Consider the following 22264-nt stretch of genomic DNA (forward strand, 5'->3'; position numbering starts at 1 on the left):
GCAGTTGATAAGTCATTTAGTTTTAATTGGTGGTGTTTAGTTAACTGTGTAGCTCCTCAGTCTGTGCCTGAAACTCTTGTCAAATCTGAGATACAACTGGTCCATCTGTGGATTTCAGTCCAAATAGTATGTTTAAAATCAAGCTTTAACTTGTTGTTTTATTAGATTTGATGTTGTTGTACTTGTTTCTAAGAGGATGCTGACATTCAGTACCAGCCGATAACATCACCTTATAAATTCAAGCTTAACATAAGTACTAAACATGCTGTTGCTAGTTTCAGGACCCGTGTGTGATGATTCCTTAAAGCTAGTCTCACATAATGACTGCATGTCATTGCGAAGGCTTCATCTCTTATTAAAGAATGTTGCCGCTGTGTTGCACCTCCAGAGATCAATGCAGCTTTATCTTTGAACTGTAATGGAGCTGTTAGCTGATAACCGGCTAACTGCTTATTATTCTGGGCCTGTTAGATGGCAGAAGGTATGGCAGTTAGGGGGGGACAGAAAGTGTTAGAACAAGAAAGATAAAATTGAGCTGCCTCAAACAGACCTCCCTCTGGATCTTCATGTTAAGTCAAAAGTCTCTGGCCTGGTTATGAAGTAAACCTCCCAGATCAGACGTTAATCAGACCAGTGGCCATGATCCTTCCTTTCAGAGAGCTGCTCTCCTGTGGAGTGCTGCGCCGGCCATCTTCAGTACCATATGGTGTAGCCTTGTGCCACCTTCTTTCCTGGGCACTGGGGACCGAGCTTCAAATGGGCCATGACAGAGGCACAGGGTGATGCTACAGGCTCTGTGACAACAGGGTTTTGTGTGAAATCATTTCTTACTAGTGGCTCAATAGGGTAATTTGCTACAGAGGCACCACACACATTGTGTCCTCTTCCCTCGCTCCTGTCTGTCCTTTCATCACACCGTCAAAGCACTGCGGCATTTTGCGAGTGGAAGAGCCTTGGAAAGCCACGCCACGGCTTTTTCTCCGCATCCTGGCGTGGGAAATGTGAAACAGCTTCTAGCCAAAATATTTTCAAATGAGCGCTTCTCTCCTTGGATTACGGAAAAGCTTATTTCAGGGTCTGTGTGTGTGTAGAAACAGCGAGGAGGAACGTAGGCAGGCGAACAAACACGCTGTGTCCAACCGCTGCCTCACTGTGTGCTGATGGCATGGACCTGCAGCATGCCAACCCTGCTGGTGCATAGGTTCCCCCCTCTCCCACCTCTCAGTTAAAGGAGTCCGTTAGCCAACAGAGGCAGAGTGCTGCTCTTGCTAGCTAGTCAGCAGCAGGATGTGGGATGTGTTCAGCTGCCAGAGAGTGCTGCCGCTGGGGGCTAGCAGGAGGCCCATCTGTGCCAAAATAGAATACATCCAACAGCCTCTTAAGTTTCTGAATTGTTCCCATCAGACCACAGTGCAGTGTTGTTCTGATCAGTTTTTTTTTTCTGTAAAAATCTGCTGCCATAAACGCTTAAGGAAATGATGTATAAAAAATTTCCCAGAGGTTAATACTGCAGCTTTTATTTTTCAATTCAATGCAACAAAGGTGAGATAATTTGCTTGCTTTGTATGCAATGATTGCTTTTCCTCAGAAAGGTCATAAAACATAACATGAATTCAGCCTCTGTAAACTGGCATTTAATCATCGACAGTGTAGAGTAAAGGAAATTTCCAGTGATTCCAAATTTAATGGCATTTTTAATGCTCCAAGCATCCTCGTGGGAATCCCAACAATACACCCTGTGTAATGTCTGCTGAACCATGTTGATCCCTGAAGATAAATACAGTAAAAGAGCGTGACTACTACTCAAGGCAACCTGTGAGGAGATGAGTCCGGCTGTGAGAGCTCCCTGACACCTACAGTTTCCTCTTGATTTATGGCCTTCTCCTTGCCTTCTAAGGGTGAAAGGAAATTGGAAAATCCACCTTCGAGGTGCTGTGTGCATAAATGGCAGCCTGGTGTTAGGGAGCGGTTTGTTGTGTCCTTCCTACAGTAGATAACTGAGGGGTGTGTTGTTCACTCTGGATTTGTTCCCAGAGATGACTGTTCTCTCTGATGAACTCTGTTTCAAGGGCACGCTCGTGCAAAATGCTGTAGAGCATGACCATTAGCATAATATCAGGGATGATACAAGGTGTCACTATCACTTTTGTGTGTGTGTGTGTGTGTGTGTGTGTGTGTGTGTGTGTGTGTGTGTGGGGGGGGGGGTACAACAATTAAATCTTCCCTAAAAAAAAAAGTTTGATTTTTGACCTGAGCAAAAATAGATTGATCTCGACACATGAAATATGCATGAGAAAAGCCTCACAGAAGATGAAAGCGTGCACTTTCTTTTCCTAGAAGCACCACATGCTGAAACATACTCCTTGTCACTGGTAATTGACAAATATAGGGCTCTCATTTTCAGTAAAGTGCATTTTAAAGAAACCCTTTCTTCAGATCAGTTTTCCTCTAAAGAAAAGTAAACTAATCTGAGCCTTGCGCCAGCCGAGCTAACACTGTGGGAAACAAAGAAGGGATTGTGTTGGTGCTCACAACAGGATCATGAGGCAAGACTTGCAACTTTCCGGTGGGATGGGATGGATTTCACAATAGACTTCGCTATTTATCTTACTGTTAACATGTCTTCTGTAGGAGGAACTGTTGTGTATGATTTGTTACCAATAACTAAGTTGAAAATACATAATTCTAATTGGTGAATTATACCTACAGTTTTCCCAAATTTGAATGAGAACAGATAGAGGTGAGACAAATGCCTTTAGTTGTTTTTGGACAAATAGTTCATGTCATGTTCTTGACTTAATTCGTTAAATCACTGCACGTAAATTTTCAAGACATGTTCTGAAGGGGCTGCATGTGAGAATTCAAATCTCCATAGCAACCCTTTGTCCTTGTGGAGTTTACCAAATAAGCAGTCCATAAAATGATAGAGTGCGATTACAGCAGTTAATTTGTCTGAGCATTAACAATGAGGGGGTGTGTATGCTAATGTCGTGCTATCTGCACATTCTCCAGAAACTCTTTGTCACTCGTGTAGGAAGCAAGGTGGTGCAGTTAGCGTGTGAAGTACCAGATTTTTTTTTTTTCTTGAGGTGACAGAGAATAAATAAGAAAGACAATATTTGACTTGGATTTGCACTAATGGCTACACAACAGCTTCAAATGAATGCTAATATACCGCATGTCTGCTGGATGTGGGAACACTGAGCTACCATAGGCTTTGTACATTCGGACCAAATGGTTTTAGTGCCTCTCTGAGGGTTATGTGGACTGGGTACTGGGGCTGCAGACAGCTGCTGGGTGGTAAATGAGTCAAAATGAAGTTGTAACTCCACTGTAGCAAACGGGCTTGATCAAACTCAGAGCTTCACTGTCAGTGCATCCTTCTGTTCTGGTTTTTAGAGGCTAACGTCAAGAACAGTTGTTTATATGGACAACATTTCGCCAGTGTTTGCAAGGATTTCCTTTTTCTAGAAATAGTGGGTTCCTTGTGTTGCTTTTGCGTATTAAACCAGGCATCATACATTAGTTGTCTGGACCAGTCACCATCCAGTTACATCACAGATGGTTCCCCTCATTGTTTGGAAAGTTCCTACTTTGAAGGAGTAGGTAAAAACGGACCTGACAGAAAGGACAGATTTTGTTAGCAGTTTGGTGTCCTGCTTCCGAGCTGCCAAAAATCCATTCATACACGTTTGCTGTTTGGGCAAATTGAGTGCAAGATCCAAGATTAAAATGCCTGCTTGGATTCTACATTTAGAAAATAAATCAAATGAATCAAATCTGACATTTATCAGACAAGTCCAACATGTGAAATTGTGAGGGCATCAAGGCGCGTCCCTGAAAGAGAGTGAAATGTTTGCTCATGCTATAAGCAGATGCTTGTGCAGTTGATTTTCTTTCTGCTTCCATAATAACGAGGTTGTGTAAGCAGTGCACAGCAGCACAGGTGAGATGAGAAAGACTGCAGGCTTGTAGACATTTGAATGAAAAATGCCATGTGATAAATATGACTTTTGTGCATGAGAACAAAAAGAAAAATAATTGTAATAAGATGTAGTGCAGGAAATTAATTCAAAGGGAAAATGAGTGTGCTGTGAGAGAGCATGTGTGGGTTTGCGTTTTTTCTTCAAAGGGAAAGGAAAAATGAGGATGTGTGCGCTGTTCTGAGGCAAAACTTCAAGCAGTTTGGGTCATCCTGTTTGAAATTGTTGAGAGATATGTATTTATGACTTGAACTGAGGCGCAGGCGAGCTCATTTTTAACTGAAACGAGAACAAACAACCTTTTGTTGGAAAAGTGGTGTGTTGTAGGTCACTGGGATTTTTTTGACCTGTATGTATTCATAAACATTGCTCCATCAAGCAGCCTATCAACAGCCGTGCTTATCTTTGCGATCACAACCTTGCAGCAATAAACAGTGAAAATGCTGGCGAATACAGTTTCATCACGAAAACAACACTATTCAAAGTGCTCAAACCGGTTTGCTGTGTTTGGGCATCAGCACTTCATCAACAGCCAAAAACAGCTGTAATTGTGGGCTGAGCTACAGGAAATAATTTTGACGCGCAGAGATTACAGTGTTGCAGAATCTGGTTTGGGAAGTGCGACCACTGTGACAGTCTCTCATTAAGTGGAACACAGCGGAGGCTTCTTGCCGAGACAATTACACCCTTGCCGTTGAGAATGTGGCAGCACTTTTTGGAAGCAACTGATAAAACCGGAGCAACACATGCTCACGTTGCTTTTACGACTCCAAATTACTTCCGACCAGATAAAGGTGGGGAAAACTGCGCTGTTCATTTTCTGTGCAAAATATCTGCGGATTATTTTCTGTGCCGTGAAAAAAGGTTTTTAGCTCTCATCATTAAGTGATGCTTCGTCGGACACAAAGTTAATGTTGAGAGGAAACGAAAATGATTTCAAGACTTGTTTTGGAAGGGATTTTGACAACAAAATGCAAAAGGCATGACTCAGTCATATTTGTGGCTTTGAGAATTTAGCACAGCTTTGACAGCGCACTGACAAGCCAACAAGCTTCGTCTTGCCACCATGTGTCTCCCTGCCCCCGAGGTTCATGATGATGCCTCTTCAGCCTCCTGCGCGCTCCCACACCCATGTCCTCATTTTCCTGCTCGAAACTCTTGTTTGCATTGCTGTGAACACTGCTCGGTGTTTGCTATGCTGCGTTTGTTTGTTTATCACAGCATCATCTGTGTGAGTGGAGGACGACAGAAAAGGTGTGAGGAATAAAATCTTTGCATTTGTGGTGGGTGGCGTCTGGCTTCTTGTGAGACAGATCCGTCAGCGGTAAGGCGTCCGTCCCTCTGTTCTTCCAATTAGATACACTCGAACTCAACAATGCTATTTATTGTTTGGTACTGGTCTTGACTAATGTTCCCTCTAATTTTTCATGTGTCTGGGCATACACACAAGCTCCCTGAGCACACTGAGGACCACTGTGAGCAACATCAGATGTGCACGCTGTGGCCACACACCAGTATCACACCTGTTCAAAACCTTGGATCAAGTTAAATGGCTTATTTAAAAGAATCAAATCACAGCAGCAATTTTCATTAGTTTCCTTTTAATATTAGCAATTTGGCCTACTTAAAATGAAAACGTATAGTATGAGATGTATAGTATGTTATATGTGAGAGTCATGTTGCAGCCTGCATGTTTTGCAGAGTAGACCTCTCTCACTCGAAAAAGAAGGAAGAGGGAACATTGGTTTTGACTGTAATACCTGCAACTTAATCAGACAATATGTAGGCTATCTCAATGTTTGGTCTGGTGAGGAAGGACATGCATGCATGCTACAGGTGCATTATGCAGAGGTAAAGGTGGCCCTTTTTGCACGTAAGGGCTGTACATACTGCATACTTGCAGGTGATCTGCTGTCTTTTCCAGGCCTGCATCTTCTGATGGAGGACGACCCTGGAAACTGAGAGCATTAACAGGGCACTTCAGCTACAAGAGGTGCATTGCTCTCTTAAGAAAAGAGTACCGTGATATTGGAAAAACACACTTCATCTCTGTAAACACGGTGCTTTGAAAAATAAAATGCTCTGGGCAATGCCTGAGTTGTTCTCATCAGTGTTACCATCAGTTGTCAGCGTCGGTGACAGCTCGTGTGTTTATGTGGGATGTCGGTGAATGAGAGAGGTGTCCTTGAGCCTCCTATCCTTCTCTCTGAGTGACTGAGTGAACTCTCACTGACAGGCAGCAGTGTGCTTTGGATATGTTGGGTTGCGACATGCCAGACTGCTGCCTTCCAGCAAGAAGCCACATAGTTGTTGACAACATGATGGGATACTGCCCAGCACTGTAGCAGATGTCCAGTGACCTTACAGTGTTGTCAGGGAGGCTGATATCACTGTAGAAATAGCATTTCCACCAATAAAGGCTGAGGCCTTTATTTACTTGTCTTGTCTTTTTTTTTTGCGTTACTTCTGGAACGGCGCACATAAAGACTACATGATGCATTTGTAATACCTGCCGTACCTTGCTTTAATTATACAGTGAAAAAAAAAGGACTTTTGCAGTCGATTTCAGAGAAATACTGCAATGTGTGCCAGGATAACAGGATAACTGACAAATGAAACTAGCTTGGCTGAACACATTCTAGTGGAGGCATTACAGACATCTTTGGCTGACACTGAGTTTCGAAATGATAGGAACATACAGAGTGCATGCAAAGTGGGTCATGTCTTTAATTATCCTTTACAAAACTGACTACTCACCAGTACAAACGACCTGCTTAGTAGCTTCACTTTTTGCATAATTAGTGTTGCCCAGTCACCGTAGTACTGTAGTGCCATGCTCAAAGGAGCTTGTCTCGCTGCTGCAGGGAAGTTTTTAATCAAACTGAAAAGAGATGCATTTTCCAGCTCTCCAGGGAATTTGTATGTGCATACCATACACAACAACATGATGGACAAATCAGAAAATTCTACCATTGTATGGTAATAAAATGCCACTCTGACCACTGCTTGATCTAGTACAACAAAATGCTAAAGTGGTAAATATTTTGGTTTTTCATCTCGCGTCACGTAATAATCAGCATGCATTTATCTCCTCCGTTCCTGGCTCGTATCGTATTGACCACCACCTGGTCATTGTAAGCTTTAACTTTCAATCGAATCCCAGTTTTTTTTCTGAGGAAATACAGTAGTTGTGAATTGAGAGGAGTTGCATGTTTTTCCCGCCAATATTTAATTCCCCCTGACTTTAACTCTAGTGCCACCGTGAGGCTGACATAAAATGTTTTTGCAACCAGTGGATAGAGTGGCTTGAGTTTTGGAACAGACGTTACGTGATAATAAACTAAGATAGCAAAAAAGCTCAACATTATACCTGCTTAGTGTTAGAATGCTAATATTAGCATTTAGCTCAAAGCACAGTGTTGCCAAAGATGTGGTTTCGTCACTAAATGATTAGAAAAGAGGAGTTTTGGCCTCTGATGCAGTTTGGAAGAAAGCTAGTGAGATACATTGATTGATGCTGTAGCGCAATATAAAGGCCTTGTTCATAGGAACAAAGCACAACAGTGATCGATGACTCAAAATGACCAAAAATCTGAAATGTATGAATGGTGGACGGTAGATCTTCTCAGCTACAATGCTTCTTGGGAGTTTTTTTTTTGTTCACTCTTGCTATCTTATGAAAAAACAGCACAGCACCATTTGATTCAGTTGTTCGTGTTTTAGACGATGGTGATTTAACAAGGAAAATTACGTCTGTGTCTGAAATCATTTTCTATTTATGATATAAAGCTATTACTGCCTGGCATTTGATTTTAGTGCTTTACTTCCAAATATAAATCTATCCACGATAATGCTCTGTCTTGAGCTACTTTATATGTTATAAATTGTCTTCATTATCCAACAGAAAATACTGTCAATTCTGTGTTTACCTCTCACTGTGGCTGTGTTTATCGCATTATGTACAGCCTGCAAATTGCCGTAAGAAGAAAACTGCATTTTCCAGTGCAGTGCTCTTTATGTGTACTTTATTACATGGCGCACTCGGTGCACGATAATGGATAAAATCACAGAGCCGTGGATTGCACAATGAGATTAGGGTTGTGTGCGTGCCAGATAGTGACAGCCATGCACTGTCATTGTTGAGATGACGCGCAGGTTGTGAGTGCGAGCCGATACTGAGGGGAGGTTAGCTGCAGCGGCCTGCATCTGAATCTCTGCCTCAGTCTCGCCAACTGTCCCTGTCTTCAGCTCTGCTGCCGCTAACCAAACGGACGGCTGTGTGACATTTCCTTTGACTTGAGATGCCACATGAGCTTACATCCTCCCTCTTGTCATTTCCTATCTTTTCCATTTATCCTTGCCCCCCCACCCCCCATATTTCGGGCCACCTCATCTTTTGCCCTCCCATCTTCCCGCCTTGTTCGGTCTTTCCTTCTGTTTCTCTGGCTCTCTGAGAGCGAGACGGGTGTGAGAGAAAGAGTACTCGATGCTGTTACCATGGCAACTGCCTCTCGGAGCTGAGCCAGTTCTCTTCCACATACATGCACGCTCCCCTCTCTCTTATTCTCCCTGCTCTTGCCTGGTTGAGATTAAAGCTTACCTCTGATGAGAATGAAGAGACAGAGAGGCAGAAGAAACAAAGGAAAAGGCTGCGCTAGTTAGGGGAGAGTAGCTTCCATAACCCTCCGAGGAAGCGATATGCTGTTTTCTCTGATAAATTATTATTACTGCGATGGAAGATATCAAAGGCAGACCCTGTCACTGAACTGCACGCAGTGTACAACAAAGGAAACATGCACTGCATTCTCCTCTTTAAGATTCTTTCTTCTCCTCTGCAGAGGTCTCTGTCAGGTGGCTGATTGAGGCAATTGTGGGCAATGGTCTGTTACAGGAAATTAATGTATTTTCAGGACTCCACCGCCTCACTCTATGACATCAATCTGTGCTAATTTGCCAATTAATCTGATTTCACGAGAAGATGTCTCAATAAGGGACACCCATTCACTACAGTCTAACTCTGTGTTACGTGATTTATATTCTTTATCGTGCCTGTGTGTATGTTTTGCGTGTGACCACGACTGAGGGGTTTTCTTTTGCTTGCTTGTTTTTTTCGGGCCTGTGACCACTTCAAAGCAATAGTGTGTATTGATTCAGTTGTCGCTATAAAATGTGTCATGGTTGGCTGTGTGCTCGTTAAAGTGTTCCGAAAAGAAGTGAAAAGTGTCTACAGCAGAAATGTTGAGACTGTTTACAGCTAATTTGTTGCTGTGAGCACAGCTGAGACCCTCACATGGCTGTAGGTGAATCCAACATGTCCAGAAGCCCAGGCGGATGCTCAGTAAATGTGGATATTAGCTTCTGTTTCTATTGGAAAAATGCAACTGTAAAATGCACACAGAGGAAATAACGGTTCCACCGTTGGTGAATCAAAGAGGAAAGCGCATGCAATCAGAGGAAGGCATCCTGAGCTTCCTTCTCCTTCAAAACACACTATCTTCCCTCTCCAATCAGCAAGTTTTACTGGCCAGTCATATCCACAGTTCAACCAGTGACAGAGAATAGATTTAGCGACTTACAGCCGAGTGCCCTGCTGGATTAGACAGCAAGCGGGAAACGAGTCCCTGAGCGAACATACCAATCTACGCTTTACTTTTGTCCCCAAGGATGGAATTTCATTTCTGTCAAATTCCTGTGATTCTATGTAATGGGACGGTTAGCGCTACTGGGGAGGTGGGGGAGAAGGCGGGGGTGTTCACGCTCCTTTAGTCGTGAGCAGTATGTCAAGACCTTCTCGTGCTGGGAGGGAGGGGGTCGTCTCTCCTCTGAACCAGCATTCACCAGTTGTGTTATTGCCGTGGTCATCAGTTGAGACCCGAGGTGCATTATGCTGATGTGATTTGCTACTTGTTGTAGCAGAGAAGCACCCAGGTCAGGTTGTGGCTTGATAATGCACAAGGTCCTGAAGTCTTTTTAGAGTCTGCGGTAACACACAGGCATCTTTCCTATATGCCAGTGATACTCACTATTTATTTCACAAGAGCCACATTGGCAGAGCAAAATCAAGGGAAGAGCCACTTTTACGACAACATACTAAAGTCCCCTTTTGCAAATGTGCATTTCTACATATAAAACATCCCACAAAAAAAGAAACAACACAGCCAATACATTTTCAATTCAGACCACATTTACCTTAATACTGGGATGAGCGGAAGCTGGCATGCATGTCCTTGACTTTCTTCATGTTGTATTTGTAGTTTGTTGTTGTAATCATTGTGAGACATTCAAGAAGAGCATGGTTTTTGTGCTGGTTTTTGCCCTTTTTTAATTAAAAACAAAATTTTAATTAAAAACTGGCTAAAGGAGCTTGCATGCACTGCGGTCAAGTGTGAGGTGGTTTAAGCGGGCTGCGTTGCCAAGTTTAACAGTGGCCCCCTTTAGGAAACACCATTAAGACCTAATTAATACTTAATAAAAATACTTAATACTGTGCAGTATTGGCTGTGTGTTATTTGAAAAAAATTATTGTTATTGTTTTTTTTTTTGTTTTTTTTTCTAACCCATCCACCACCCCCCCTAATGGAGGACCTTTATCCTTTATCCTTTTTTTTTTTTTTTTTTCCTTTTTAATTAAGTCTATAACATAGATCAAAACACAATTTACATAGGCTGTTTCACTCATGATGATGATAATAATAATACAAAACAATAAATAAAAATAAAAAACATTAAAGTAAAAGAATAAATGATCACTATAACAAAAAAACATTTTATAACAAATCTATCTTTTTTGAGTTACCTTTTAGGCTAGTTTATTATTTTTTCTTTGTCACAGTTTTCCCAATGTTCCCCTTCTATAAGTTTAATCCATCGTTTTCCATACATTTCATTATTACCTCCATATGTCACCCCACATTCAATTTTACAATATAATTTAACATAATTCATAAACCTTTTGATATTTAATCTATTCTTACTTTTTGAACCAAAAATAAACATTTTCCCAAGTAAAAGGATTATATTTTGTATGCCTTCTGCCTCTGCCAGGTTACTGTTATTGTTATTGTTACCATATTGTTATAAGCTACTATGGAAGTGCGAGCCACCAATTAAAGCTTGAGGAGCCGCCCAATGAGTATCTCTGCTGTATGCCATATTGAGCAGATGCCATTTAGCATATGTTCACTTAAGCCTCGTTTCCACTGTCAGTACGGTTCGGGTCACTTCGTATCGGTACGGTCGGGTCGGGTCGCTTTGGGGTCAGCTTGGGTTCCCACTGTACAAAGGGGACCCTCAGGGGTGGGTGGAGTGCGTGCCGAAGCGTCACTACGTCGATCGCTCCAAGCTTCTTCAGCTTAATGCGACACTGGCTCGCGGTCCGGTTGAAACCACTCTCTGCCATTTTTGCGGCAATCAGCTGGAAAACATTTTGGTTTGGCACAGCGCCATCGAGCTCCCGCTGCACAGCCTCCTCACCAACAACGGAGAGCAAAGCCTGGAACCGGTCCTGTGTGCTCGGTACGCAAAGCAGGAGGGTTACAAAAATGGTAACGGGTACCATGGGACCGGTACGCTTTCGTGGTAGTGGAAACACTGAAATAAGCTAACCGTTCTGAACCGACCCGCACCGGACTGCAAAGTGGGAACGGGGCTAAAAAGATAAAAAAAATGTCATGTTCCAGGGTCAGAAGCATCCTTTTCCACTGTGGGAATCACGAGAAAACATACATATAAATCTGTATATTGGACTTAAAAAGCATAAATATTCTTACTATAAATTATCTGTATTAAGCTGTCAGAGGAGCACAGAAAGAGACACGGCTTACAGAAGCAAGAATGACGGCATTTGCTTGGTTTCAAAACTCCCACATATGAAAATCAAGTGTGCGCACTCAAAACACTGAACCTGTGCATGTGACATGAGTGCGTAGAATAGTAGGAGTAGAACAAAGTATTCTTGAGCTGACAAGTATGAACATGGCTTCAATGTGTGCACAAAAGCAGTTCCACTAGCACACAGCTGTTCATCACTCTCACTGCTCATTTTGACTTTTGAGACTCGGCTAGTGGTTCCAGCATCTGATGTCTCCTTTTCTCCTTTTGAATAGTTGTGGTTAAACTACGGAGGGTAGTTGTATTTCTGTTAGTAATTGTAGCGACCAATCCTATACTCTGTCGCTACTGGATGCTGATTGTTTAGTTTTGACGTGTACTTCGGGCAATAATCCAACGAAACCTTCCTTTTGGCTTGAAATAATAATTGGCTTTTAATTTCTTTATGAAGCCACAATACTTATAATTTGTCCATACACAATAGACAGATATCGCTCAAGCACAGTCGAAAACTGTTTGCTTCCCCACTCATCAGCATCACCTGTGCCACACTGAGTACGCTGATGTAACCTGCCTGACCCCCCGCCAACATCCCATAAAGGTCAGTGCACCAAAGAGAAACTGCCGCCTTGTGGCTAGGCAGTGAAAATGTTCATAAATAAAACATGGCTCCTATATTAAATACACAATGTCTAGTATTGGTTTTAATCCTAGTTGAGGTTGCATATTAAAATTGTAACTTATTGTAGTTGATGATCTTCAAGTTGATGGGCTGTTGATAATAAGTCAGACAAGGCCTTCCACTGCCAGAAGTAAAACTCACACTGATGTACCTGAAAGTATAATACCAACCCCTGGCCTGGCAGCAAAGTCCTGTTAAAAAAAAAAAAAAGCCGTCAACATCTCTTATGAAATGCTTGGTTACAAATTCTTTCCGTGAGTCATTATGGTCTCATACGCTAGAATCACTTCCCTTTGATCTGTGTGTTGGTGGTACTTCTAAAGATATCTTCAAAGGTACTTAAAGAAACACAGTTTTCTTCAATCAGCTCTTAAGTTTAACTCTCTGGCTCAACCCTTTTGTCCAAATATGGTCATTTCTGGCTCCTTAAAGGCTAACGTCACGTGACTTGATGGAAGGTTTGACCATTCACTTATATGAAGTTCAGGCTAATTTCTTCTTAACCCAATGTTTATATTTGATTAGTCTCATATATCATCTCAGGTAAAGCAGTTATTAGGGCCAGGGATTACAGGTCATTCAGAAAGTGTGGGAAGTTAAATGCATGCACTATATATGGCTAATACATTGGTTTCTTTTAGCTTGATGGTTTCCAGGGTTTAAGATGTATTTAAAGTGGCTGCAGCTACATAATTACAGCAGACTCTTAAATTAGCTCACTTGTGCATAATAAGCAGAATTTATGGAGTTGAGTCTCCAAAATAACATGAAACAGCTAAGTTTGTCCACATCTCCAAAACATAGGAGTGTCACAATCCATGGTATTTCTACAGAAGCCTTGTTTTGACGTGTCTACAGTGCACACGTCTCTAAACTGACAAAACTGACTTCTTTCTACTTTTACTTGTGCCTAATAGTCTATAAACCAACACCTATAAACTGCAACTGAAGACAAGATCCAGCTTATTTCCAGGAAAATTTATACCTGAACACAAAATAACATGGACAACACATATTGAATGCTTCATAACACAAAATGCCTGCTCTGCAGAGTATGCCTTTGTTACATTGCTTTATTTTCATACCGTAACTTCTTTGTAAGAAAAGGAATGCTCCATGAATACTGACTGGAGGTACTCATTATCCCTGTATTGGAGCTTGATTAAATGAATGACTATTAACTGGCTCGGTGAGATTTTAAAATTACAGCAAATGTCCTTGACGAGAAGGTAAACTCTGCCTGGGGAAATGGTTTAGTATCAAAACAGTGCAGCTCTCAGAATTTGTGTTGCATTTGGGATTCCCGTGCTTGTGCCAGTATAGTTTGGCATGAAAGCATTTCTGTTTGGCATTTCTCCTGTCCTATTTTACCTCGAATTGCTCCTCTGACTCAGAGGGAAAGCATGCATTATTCCCTTTGACAGGGCAGTTTATGTGGCTCTACCTAGCTGACATATTCATTTATCTGCTATACTTCTACCTCTTCTCAGGTTGGTGTTACCTCACTGAAACAACAGAGGCAGGCCCAGAGGCAGAGGCAATAACAGCAAGCAAGGAGTCCTCCCTTACAGCAGGGGGCAGTAGCAGGCATGCAGGACTCAGCCTCTGACAGCAAGATGGCCAAACAGGTTTGCCTGGAGCTAATTTTGTTGGTACTTAACTGTTGAAGCCGCAGCCTTCCAAGTGCTTGTGTTAACCAGAAATGCAAATTGAACTTTTATACAGTAAATAAGGTTGTATTTTAAACAATTTCAGGCAACATTTCACACGAGTTGCACACATTTTTGTGTACAGAAGTGAAAAGGCAAATAAATGGTCAAAGAGCGAGACCAGTTGCATATCTTAGAAAAAACAATGACACACTTTTATGAATACAATATATTGCATTTCTGCTTGTTGATTGCCCCTAAATGTTAAATTCTAAAGCTTTAACCTAAAAGGTTTGTTTTACAAGAGCATCATGGCCAAGACTGGTGCAGCACGTTTTAAGGTTTAAGAGACTAGTAACTGCCTCATATATAGTAGCCTATATAGTAATGTCCTCACAAAAATAGCCATGCAGACATTGATTCCAATTAATTTGAATTCATAGTAAAGAAGGTAAAACGTGCTGGGAATTAAGCTAAGTCAGGGTAGGTAGGAAACTAGTCTTCTGCATCTCTCAGCTCTGTCGTCTGGTCACTTACAGGTCTGTTTGTGATCGTAGTGAAATACTTTAAACGGTTTAAAACATCCACTCTACGATCAGAAGTAACGGATTATTCTATACGTGTCTCAACTGTTTTTGTGTGTAAAGGAGCAGAACTCCAGACATCTGGACGAACACAAAGAAACAGATGACATGTCTGAGAAGACTTCCTCGAACAAGAACCTCAAGTCCCCCCAGAAAGGCTCCAAACGAATTAAAACGTCCCCCTTCAAAGTGACCCTGCTGGATTCCTCCATGTTTGAAGGAGAAATTGAGGTATGCACAATGAAAAACAATTAGCATGCACACACTTTATGTAATTAGGCTTTGCTGATATTTTCCTTTGTGGGCAGTTGTTTGATATATGGTGCTTCACAGAGCAGAAAGAGAGGTTAAAGAGTGTAAAAGGGAGCGCCTTGCTGATAACTCACCAAGTTGGCGAAGGCAAAAAAAACAAACTGTTTCATGTTTATGTAATTCACAGTATCAGTACAAGTCTTTATCTCACACAAGACACCAGTTGTCATTATTTCGGCTCTGTGAAACAGGGTTTTTCACACTTGCCGGAAAAGAAACTGAGGGCACACACATAAAGAGGATAGAAGAGACACCTTCTGGACCCGTAGATAAATCCACAGTAGCCTGTTGAAGTATTTTTAAAAATTATTTTTCATTTACTCAAAGCGCTACACAGCTCCGGTTCAACCGCTTTATCTTTTTTCTTCTAAAAAAATATCTTTGCTGGATTGTGGCGGAAAGAATTGATATCCAGTTACTCGGCTGTGGAGATGACGATGCGGCATTCTGTCAAGTTCTTCATTCCACACGGAATCTTTGTTGACGAGTGCAAATTCAGGACATGAGAAGTGTGTTAGGGCCCACTGCCTCTGCGGATGAGCTAAGAGTGGCCTGTGTCATACTGCAATACTTGCAAGTTTTGGATCTGACAACACTGTTTATGCAGAACAGTGGGAAAGTTTTGAACCACCCCTCATTTCTTTATGTATAGACAGGAAATTGGGAAATGGGTGCAGTGGTGTCTTGATATTTGCAAACATGAACAAAGATACACACTGGAAAAAATGCCCCTCCAAAAATAAGTAAGAAAAACAACAAATACAAGACGTTTTTTGCTTGAAATAAGCAAAAAAAATCTGCCAATGGAACTTGTGAAAATTGGCTTGTCAAGATTTCTTGACAAGCCAATAATAAAATGTGATATTTGGGACTTTTGAGATAAAAGTGATCTTGAAATTAGCTTAAAAACCTCTTCAAATGTCAAAAAAAGCTTGTTTCATATGAAATTGTTTTTATTTTTTATTTAACCTTTATTTAACCAGATAAAAGCCCATTGAGATCAGGATCTCTTTCACAAGGGTGACCTGGCCAACACGGGTCAGCAGCATGAGACATAACAGCAGCACAGCAGTACGTGTCAAACCAGATTACAAAGAACGACAGATAGAATAAAACAAACAATTTAGAGATGCAATCGTGATTTCATACAGAGACGTGGGAGCTGTAGCACAACCAACAATTTAGGATTTGAAACACAAGCACTGTTCAATGGATTGACGCTGCCTGTCTTTCAGGATAGAGCGGAATGCTCCATGTGCGACTAGTTCAGAGAAATCCGACTCAAAACAATTTGTTTTCAAGACTTTTTCATTTAACAAGATATTCCACATGTATTGTTTTCAAACAAGTCCCTATATCTGGCTGAAATAGAACTTGTTAGGCAGTTGTGTCTTATATTAAGTGTAATGAGATATTTTGACTAGAAATGAGACAAATATACTTGGTAAGATTTTGTTTTTTTTCCAGTGTAGTAGATAAGGCAAAAACAGAGTTTGTACAAGTCTAACCAACTTGAAAGTCAATTTATGTTATGAGCACCTTTATTCTTCAACACAGCCTGAACCCTCTTAGACAAGCTTTCTTGTCATTTCCTTAAGTAGTCTTCAGGCTTCTTGAAGTACACCCCGAAGCTTTTTTTTTCTTTTGTCCTCCACTTGTTTAGTTTCTTCAAATTTTCAGGACACACTGTGCCCGTGTGTGCCACGTTTTGAGGTAATATCTCTTTGAGAATCAACATGTTGGTACAAAGATACTCTTGGATGTCTGTCAAACCGTGTTATCTTTGCAACTAAGGAAATGGGAACAAATGATCTGCCTTTGCGACAGGCTGCTAGTAACAAAGTGCATGGTGGCAACAGTTAGAATTGATTCTTTCCTAAGTTGTCTGTTCTGTGTCGACACAACACCGGTCCATCTCTTGAGTTAGGTGTCATTTTTATGCTTCTGTAATTCATAAGTCAGTGTTGAGTGTTGCACAAGAACTGGACTAAAATTATTAAAAATATGTTGCAAAGAAAAAAAATCTTTGATAGACTTTCAGAAAGCCGGCGAAACTATTGCTCAAGACAACTTTAAAATATTGACAAAAATGACAATACTGTGCAGTGTTTTGGACATTAAAGATCCTTTGGAAATGTCAGGCTTGGACACAAGAGGGGACTCAGATGCAGAGAGTTGGCGGAAAGGCAGACTTTATTAATTGCAAACAAAAATCACTCCCAGGGAGGCAACATAAACGACTATGAAACTTACTTGAATTAAGAAACTAAACTATGAAAATTACAAACCAAAAATCACTCGTAAGGAGGTTATAGAACTGTGACTTGAAAAAAGCAAGAAATGCAGGGTAACTATCAAGACAAAGGTCTATGGTTGCGAAGATGACCCACTGGCACAAGACAAAGGGAGACGCAGACTATATGAACACAGGGGGAAAGGGAACGGGTGGAAACAATTAGGAATCAGGGAGACAATCAGACCGGAGACACATGAGGAAGGGCAAGTGACCTGAAACGAGAGGACAGTTACTTATCAAAATAAAACAGGAAATGACGAGACAAAAACACCAGAATAAAACAGGAAATGACGAGACAAAAACACCAAAATAAAACAAAACCTGGAAACTGATCCATAAGGCAATTTAGTGTATTATAATCTGTAAATGAAAATCATGTTCCCCACACTATGGTATTAAAAAGTGTTTTTCAGTATCAATGCAGATTCATATTGAATTTAACTATTAAAATCTTAAAAAGAAGGGATACTGGTTGGTTCCCTATTAAAGCCTCTTGCAAAGACCACTAACAGGCTGCTGAGAAATCCACAGTTGTTGCATGATTGCAAGCCATGTGCAGCCAAGGAGAAAATAGAAGAGCAATGTTATTATAGTAAGGGCCCACCCCAAGTGCATGGAACTTTGTGTGTTTGTTGTGATGATGTGGGAGTGTGAAGTGTGAGGTAAGACCATCAGGAATGCGGCACGTGCACCAACATCTCTTTCAGCACTGTGAGAACATTCTGAAATACATTTGGGCCCTCTCCACACCACATCAATAGCTCGGGTCGGGGTTTTTTGAAATCTTTTGTGTCTGAAACGCTCTTTCCTGATTATTCACCCACCCTCGCAGTATTGACCGGGAAGCCCAGTGACAGATGCAAAAAGCGCCTTCTTTTGAGCACTCCCATGTTTTTTTAAATTCCAGTTTAGTGACAGCCTCAGACCTCAGTGGTCATGGACGGGCTCCTGCTTCCTGCCTGTAAATGCAGGGGCGGAACCTAATGTTTGTCACATCTGAAGCTCCCCTCATGCGTCCAGGGGCTGTAATAACAGTGTTGCAAGGAGCCGGGCGACACTTCGACTTTTTTCCATGGAGGAGGTGCCATATTTGTGGGTTAATTAAGTCTCTTGTCACGGATGCATTGTTGGGCTGATTCTTGGTTCTCGTTCACACCCGCCCCATGCATGGTCAACCCTGGCTGAGCTTTTGTGCTGCTCAGGGCTATTTTGGGTAGAACTGAGTGCTACAGGCTGTATTTCTATCCTGCCAACATTCTGTTGTCCATTCTGGCAGCAGCACTGAGATCATTACTTTACATTTCAGTGTTTTATTGCTTCAGTGCAAAGGGCAAACAATGTGTATCACCTCAGTCATGGCTTATTAAGACTCCAAATGCTGATTCGTTTATTTAACTCTCCTCTGCTGCCTCTGACACATTATAACATGAATGATGGTTGCATTGGAAGTCTCACAGACTTACATGATGAGAGCTTCTAAGTGTTCCCCAAGTGCTGCTCCACCATCCTTTAACACAAGAACAAAAAGTAAAAACACTTTTTCTTGCCCTCGAGATGTTAAGAAACAAGACAGCAGAGGAATAATACTGCATCTGTTTCCCTGGCAACTGCTCGCTCCATCTCTCTGTCACAGCACAAAGTAGACACAAGTGGAGAAAAAGCATGTGTGAGAGTATGAAACTGTGTGTGGTTAAATGTTAGATGTAAATGTTAACACAGTCTTCTTTGGTCTGTTTTTAACTGTAGCATACAAGTGCATAAACTTATTATGTTGCTTTAGTATTTCATGCATTGTGTACAGATTCAGGTCAGCTTGGTTTTGATCTTACAGTTTTCAAGCTCGGCTGGCTGACCACTGAGCCAATATGCCAGTTTGCATGGTTTCATTGTAAACACATGCAATGTTGACTGACCAACCAATATTCACTTTTATAAAGGATGCATTCCAGTAACTGATGATCCTCTGACTTTTCTACTAGCTTCAGCCTGAGGTTTACATTTTGGATATCCAGAAGTATCCAGATAGATAGATAGATAGATACTTTATTAATCCTGAGGGAAATTCAAATAATATTAATTAATATTGAAGAACAATATAAATTTAAGCAATTTATGTCGTCCATAACAAGCTAATTTTCAGCCTAGTAGCCTTCATCAGAGTATAAGAGAGAGTGGAGGTTATTTAGTTTTTTACTCAGGAATTGGAAGATAATTGGCTTAAAACGTCACATGATATATAACTTATCTCTGAGTGTCAGCTCTGTTGAATTTGAAAAATTTTGTCTCTGTGGTGAGATGGATTAGGACAAAACTGGGCCACGGCCAAGTTCTTCAATCCACTTTTTCCATAAAGTCATCAACATATCCTAAATTTAATCTACTCCTACTTTGTGTATGGTACAAGCCAGCAGATGTTAGCATACAGATGCTCTGCTAATAAGATGAAACCGTGATGTGACGGACACAAAATATCTAAATAAATCCTGTTGTCTGAACAGACAGATTCATAATCTAAATCTATCATTTAATTGAATTGCATTTTTTTCTTTTCTTTTCTTTTCTTTTCTTTTCTTTACTTTTGAGCCTATGGGATACTCAGCAGTTAGACAAAAAGAAAAAAGAAAACGTCACATTTTTGGAACATTCTACTCGAAGGCAAATGAAAAAAATCTCTTAAATGCTCACCTTGAATTTGGTCAGTATGTTTCGTTGCAGTAATGAAGGCCCCACATACAGACTCACAGGTGGGATGCAGGTGGACGAGAAAAACAAACTTTCATTTTAAAAAACAAATTGGCTGCAGGTGCAGAGAAATTCAAAAACAAGGAGCTGAACAAGTGAACGGCCTCACAGGATGAATAACCAAAGGGGCAGCGAGCAAAACCAAGAAAAATTCACAAAACAAAACAGAAAGTAAAGCTAAACTAAAACAACCCAGAACCTGAAACCCAAAATAAAAAATAAAATAAGTCTATTTTTGCTCAAAATGTGTTGATATATCTTAGCAATGGCACCAGCAGGCTCTTATATGATATGATATTTGCAAAATATAGCAGAGAATATTTCCTTTGCTTTCTCTCGACCTTTCTTCTATTTCATGTATGTTTGTCTTTGCAGAAACACTCCAAAGGACAGACCCTGATGGACATGGTGTGCGAGCACCTCAACCTTCTGGAGAAGGACTACTACGGCCTGACCTTTGCCGACACAGAGAGCCAGAAGGTCAGGAATTTACGTAACAAAATAACAAATGAGGCATTTTAGTCCATAAACATGTTGCTTGCTGAGCAATCTGTATTCCTCTCACTTACGGGTTGGCTAGCTCTCTGGGGTGCACCATCCATCCTTCAAAAAGACGAGTGAGAAATTTCCATGCTCAGTCTGGGTCTGCACAAAAGGCGTTTGAATTAATTGTGCAGTTAGAGAAAAGTTGAAGAAATGCCTCAGTTACCCTTTGCAATATGCAGACATGAAATTTAGTTCTGAAAATATTTCTGAGAAGGAGAGCAGCTCTGCTGGTGGAAGTACTTTAATGGGGTGAGTTAAATCTCTGTGGACTGAAGCAAAGAGCCACAGTGAAGGGGGAACTACGGTAATGAGAAAAGTTAAGTCAAAAAAGACTGTAGTGACTTCTATATAGCTTAATTATGTAACCATAGCACATTAGCTGAAGAGCTAATTAGCTAAGGTTGTTATAATGCATTTTATTTTTCATTGAGGGTGAAAATGGAAAAGAAACTTACTTTCTGCTACTGGTCTGAACGTGAGTGAAATAATTGACTTAGGTTTTAGATGTCTGCGTGAAAGAATGTTATTTGTATACACTTGCAAATTACATTTTAACTTTTTGTAGAAAGCACAACAGTCTATAATCTCTATCATGAGCTATATTTAAAGCCTGTTAACAAGTACAACCCCAATTCTGAAAATAATTTGGGCTGGGCCATATTTACCACTGTGTAGCATCCCCTCTTCTTTTAACAAGAGTCTGTAACCATCTGGGAACTGAGGAGACCAGCTGCTGGACCTTTGGGAGAAGACGCTTGTTTTATTTGTGTCCGATATGGGATTCTAGCTTCTCCTGGGTCTTCTTTGTTGTATTTTGTGTTTCGCGATGCTCTAAATGTTTTCAGTTGGTGAAAGGTCCAGCTTTTAAACTCTTCTACTACAAAGCCATGCTGTTGTAACTGATACAGATTAGTGTTGGACGGTATACCGATACTAGAAAGGTATCGTGATACCCTGACGCAAAAAACGATGCGTTTCGTTCTTATTTTAGCATCGACATATTGCAGAAGTTCAGAGGTTGAGAGAAAGTGTATTTGGGATTTCATTGTTCATAAGGAAAGCAATAATTTTACTTTTGTTAAAGCATGTTCAGTAGCTATTTATTTTGGCAATTATATTTTTTAAATTATTTATTCTGATAAATAAATAAATTTATTCTTTTTTAATTACTTCACTGCAATTCTCTGATGTACGTTTGTCCACCATAGTGTAATGGCATATACCATGTAGCGGCACGTTTTGTTTTGTTTTGTTTAAAATAAAATAGTATTTTAAATGTTTAAGTCGGTCATTAATGCGTTCACTGTTCAAACGTTGACATTGGACGGAAAAGTAGCTTGTTTAGCTAAAGCCAATATGCTAACAGACGAGATTGTGCTCATACTTGCTCGGTAGTAATTTGCTCAAACAGCAGGAAAGGAGCAAGCTGCTAAAAATTAAACCATAGTGAGACCGAGCTGGACCATTATTCATCTCTTTTCCAGATTTTTTGGGGATTTTTGCCGTGGTATCGGTTCAGTATCGAGTATCGAGGTATTTATGGCAGGTATCGTATCGAAGTCAAAATTTTGGTATCGGAACAACACTAATACAGATTGTGATTTAATATTGTATTCGTCAAATATGTAAGGCTTTATGAT

The 22264-nt window shown here is 40.8% G+C and overlaps 1 protein-coding gene across 6 annotated transcripts in view; it reads left to right on the plus strand.

Annotated features, from left to right (window-relative positions):
* LOC142376727 (band 4.1-like protein 1) overlaps positions 1 to 22264 on the plus strand; it is a 106234-nt gene that overhangs the window by 42600 nt on the left and 41370 nt on the right. For 5 of the 6 annotated variants that reach the window (XM_075460230.1, XM_075460232.1, XM_075460233.1 and 2 more), the window contains exons 2-4: positions 13986 to 14123; positions 14792 to 14959; positions 20454 to 20558. In XM_075460230.1, coding sequence (XP_075316345.1) covers positions 14085 to 14123; positions 14792 to 14959; positions 20454 to 20558 — 312 coding nt within the window. In that variant the 5' untranslated portion in view covers positions 13986 to 14084. Of the gene's footprint in view, positions 1 to 4579; positions 4778 to 13985; positions 14124 to 14791; positions 14960 to 20453; positions 20559 to 22264 lie in introns of those variants that run through there. The other variant, XM_075460231.1, reaches the window with a different exon arrangement.

Source organism: Odontesthes bonariensis, chromosome 3 (assembly GCF_027942865.1).
Source record: "Odontesthes bonariensis isolate fOdoBon6 chromosome 3, fOdoBon6.hap1, whole genome shotgun sequence".
Taxonomy (NCBI): Eukaryota; Metazoa; Chordata; class Actinopteri; order Atheriniformes; family Atherinopsidae; genus Odontesthes; species Odontesthes bonariensis.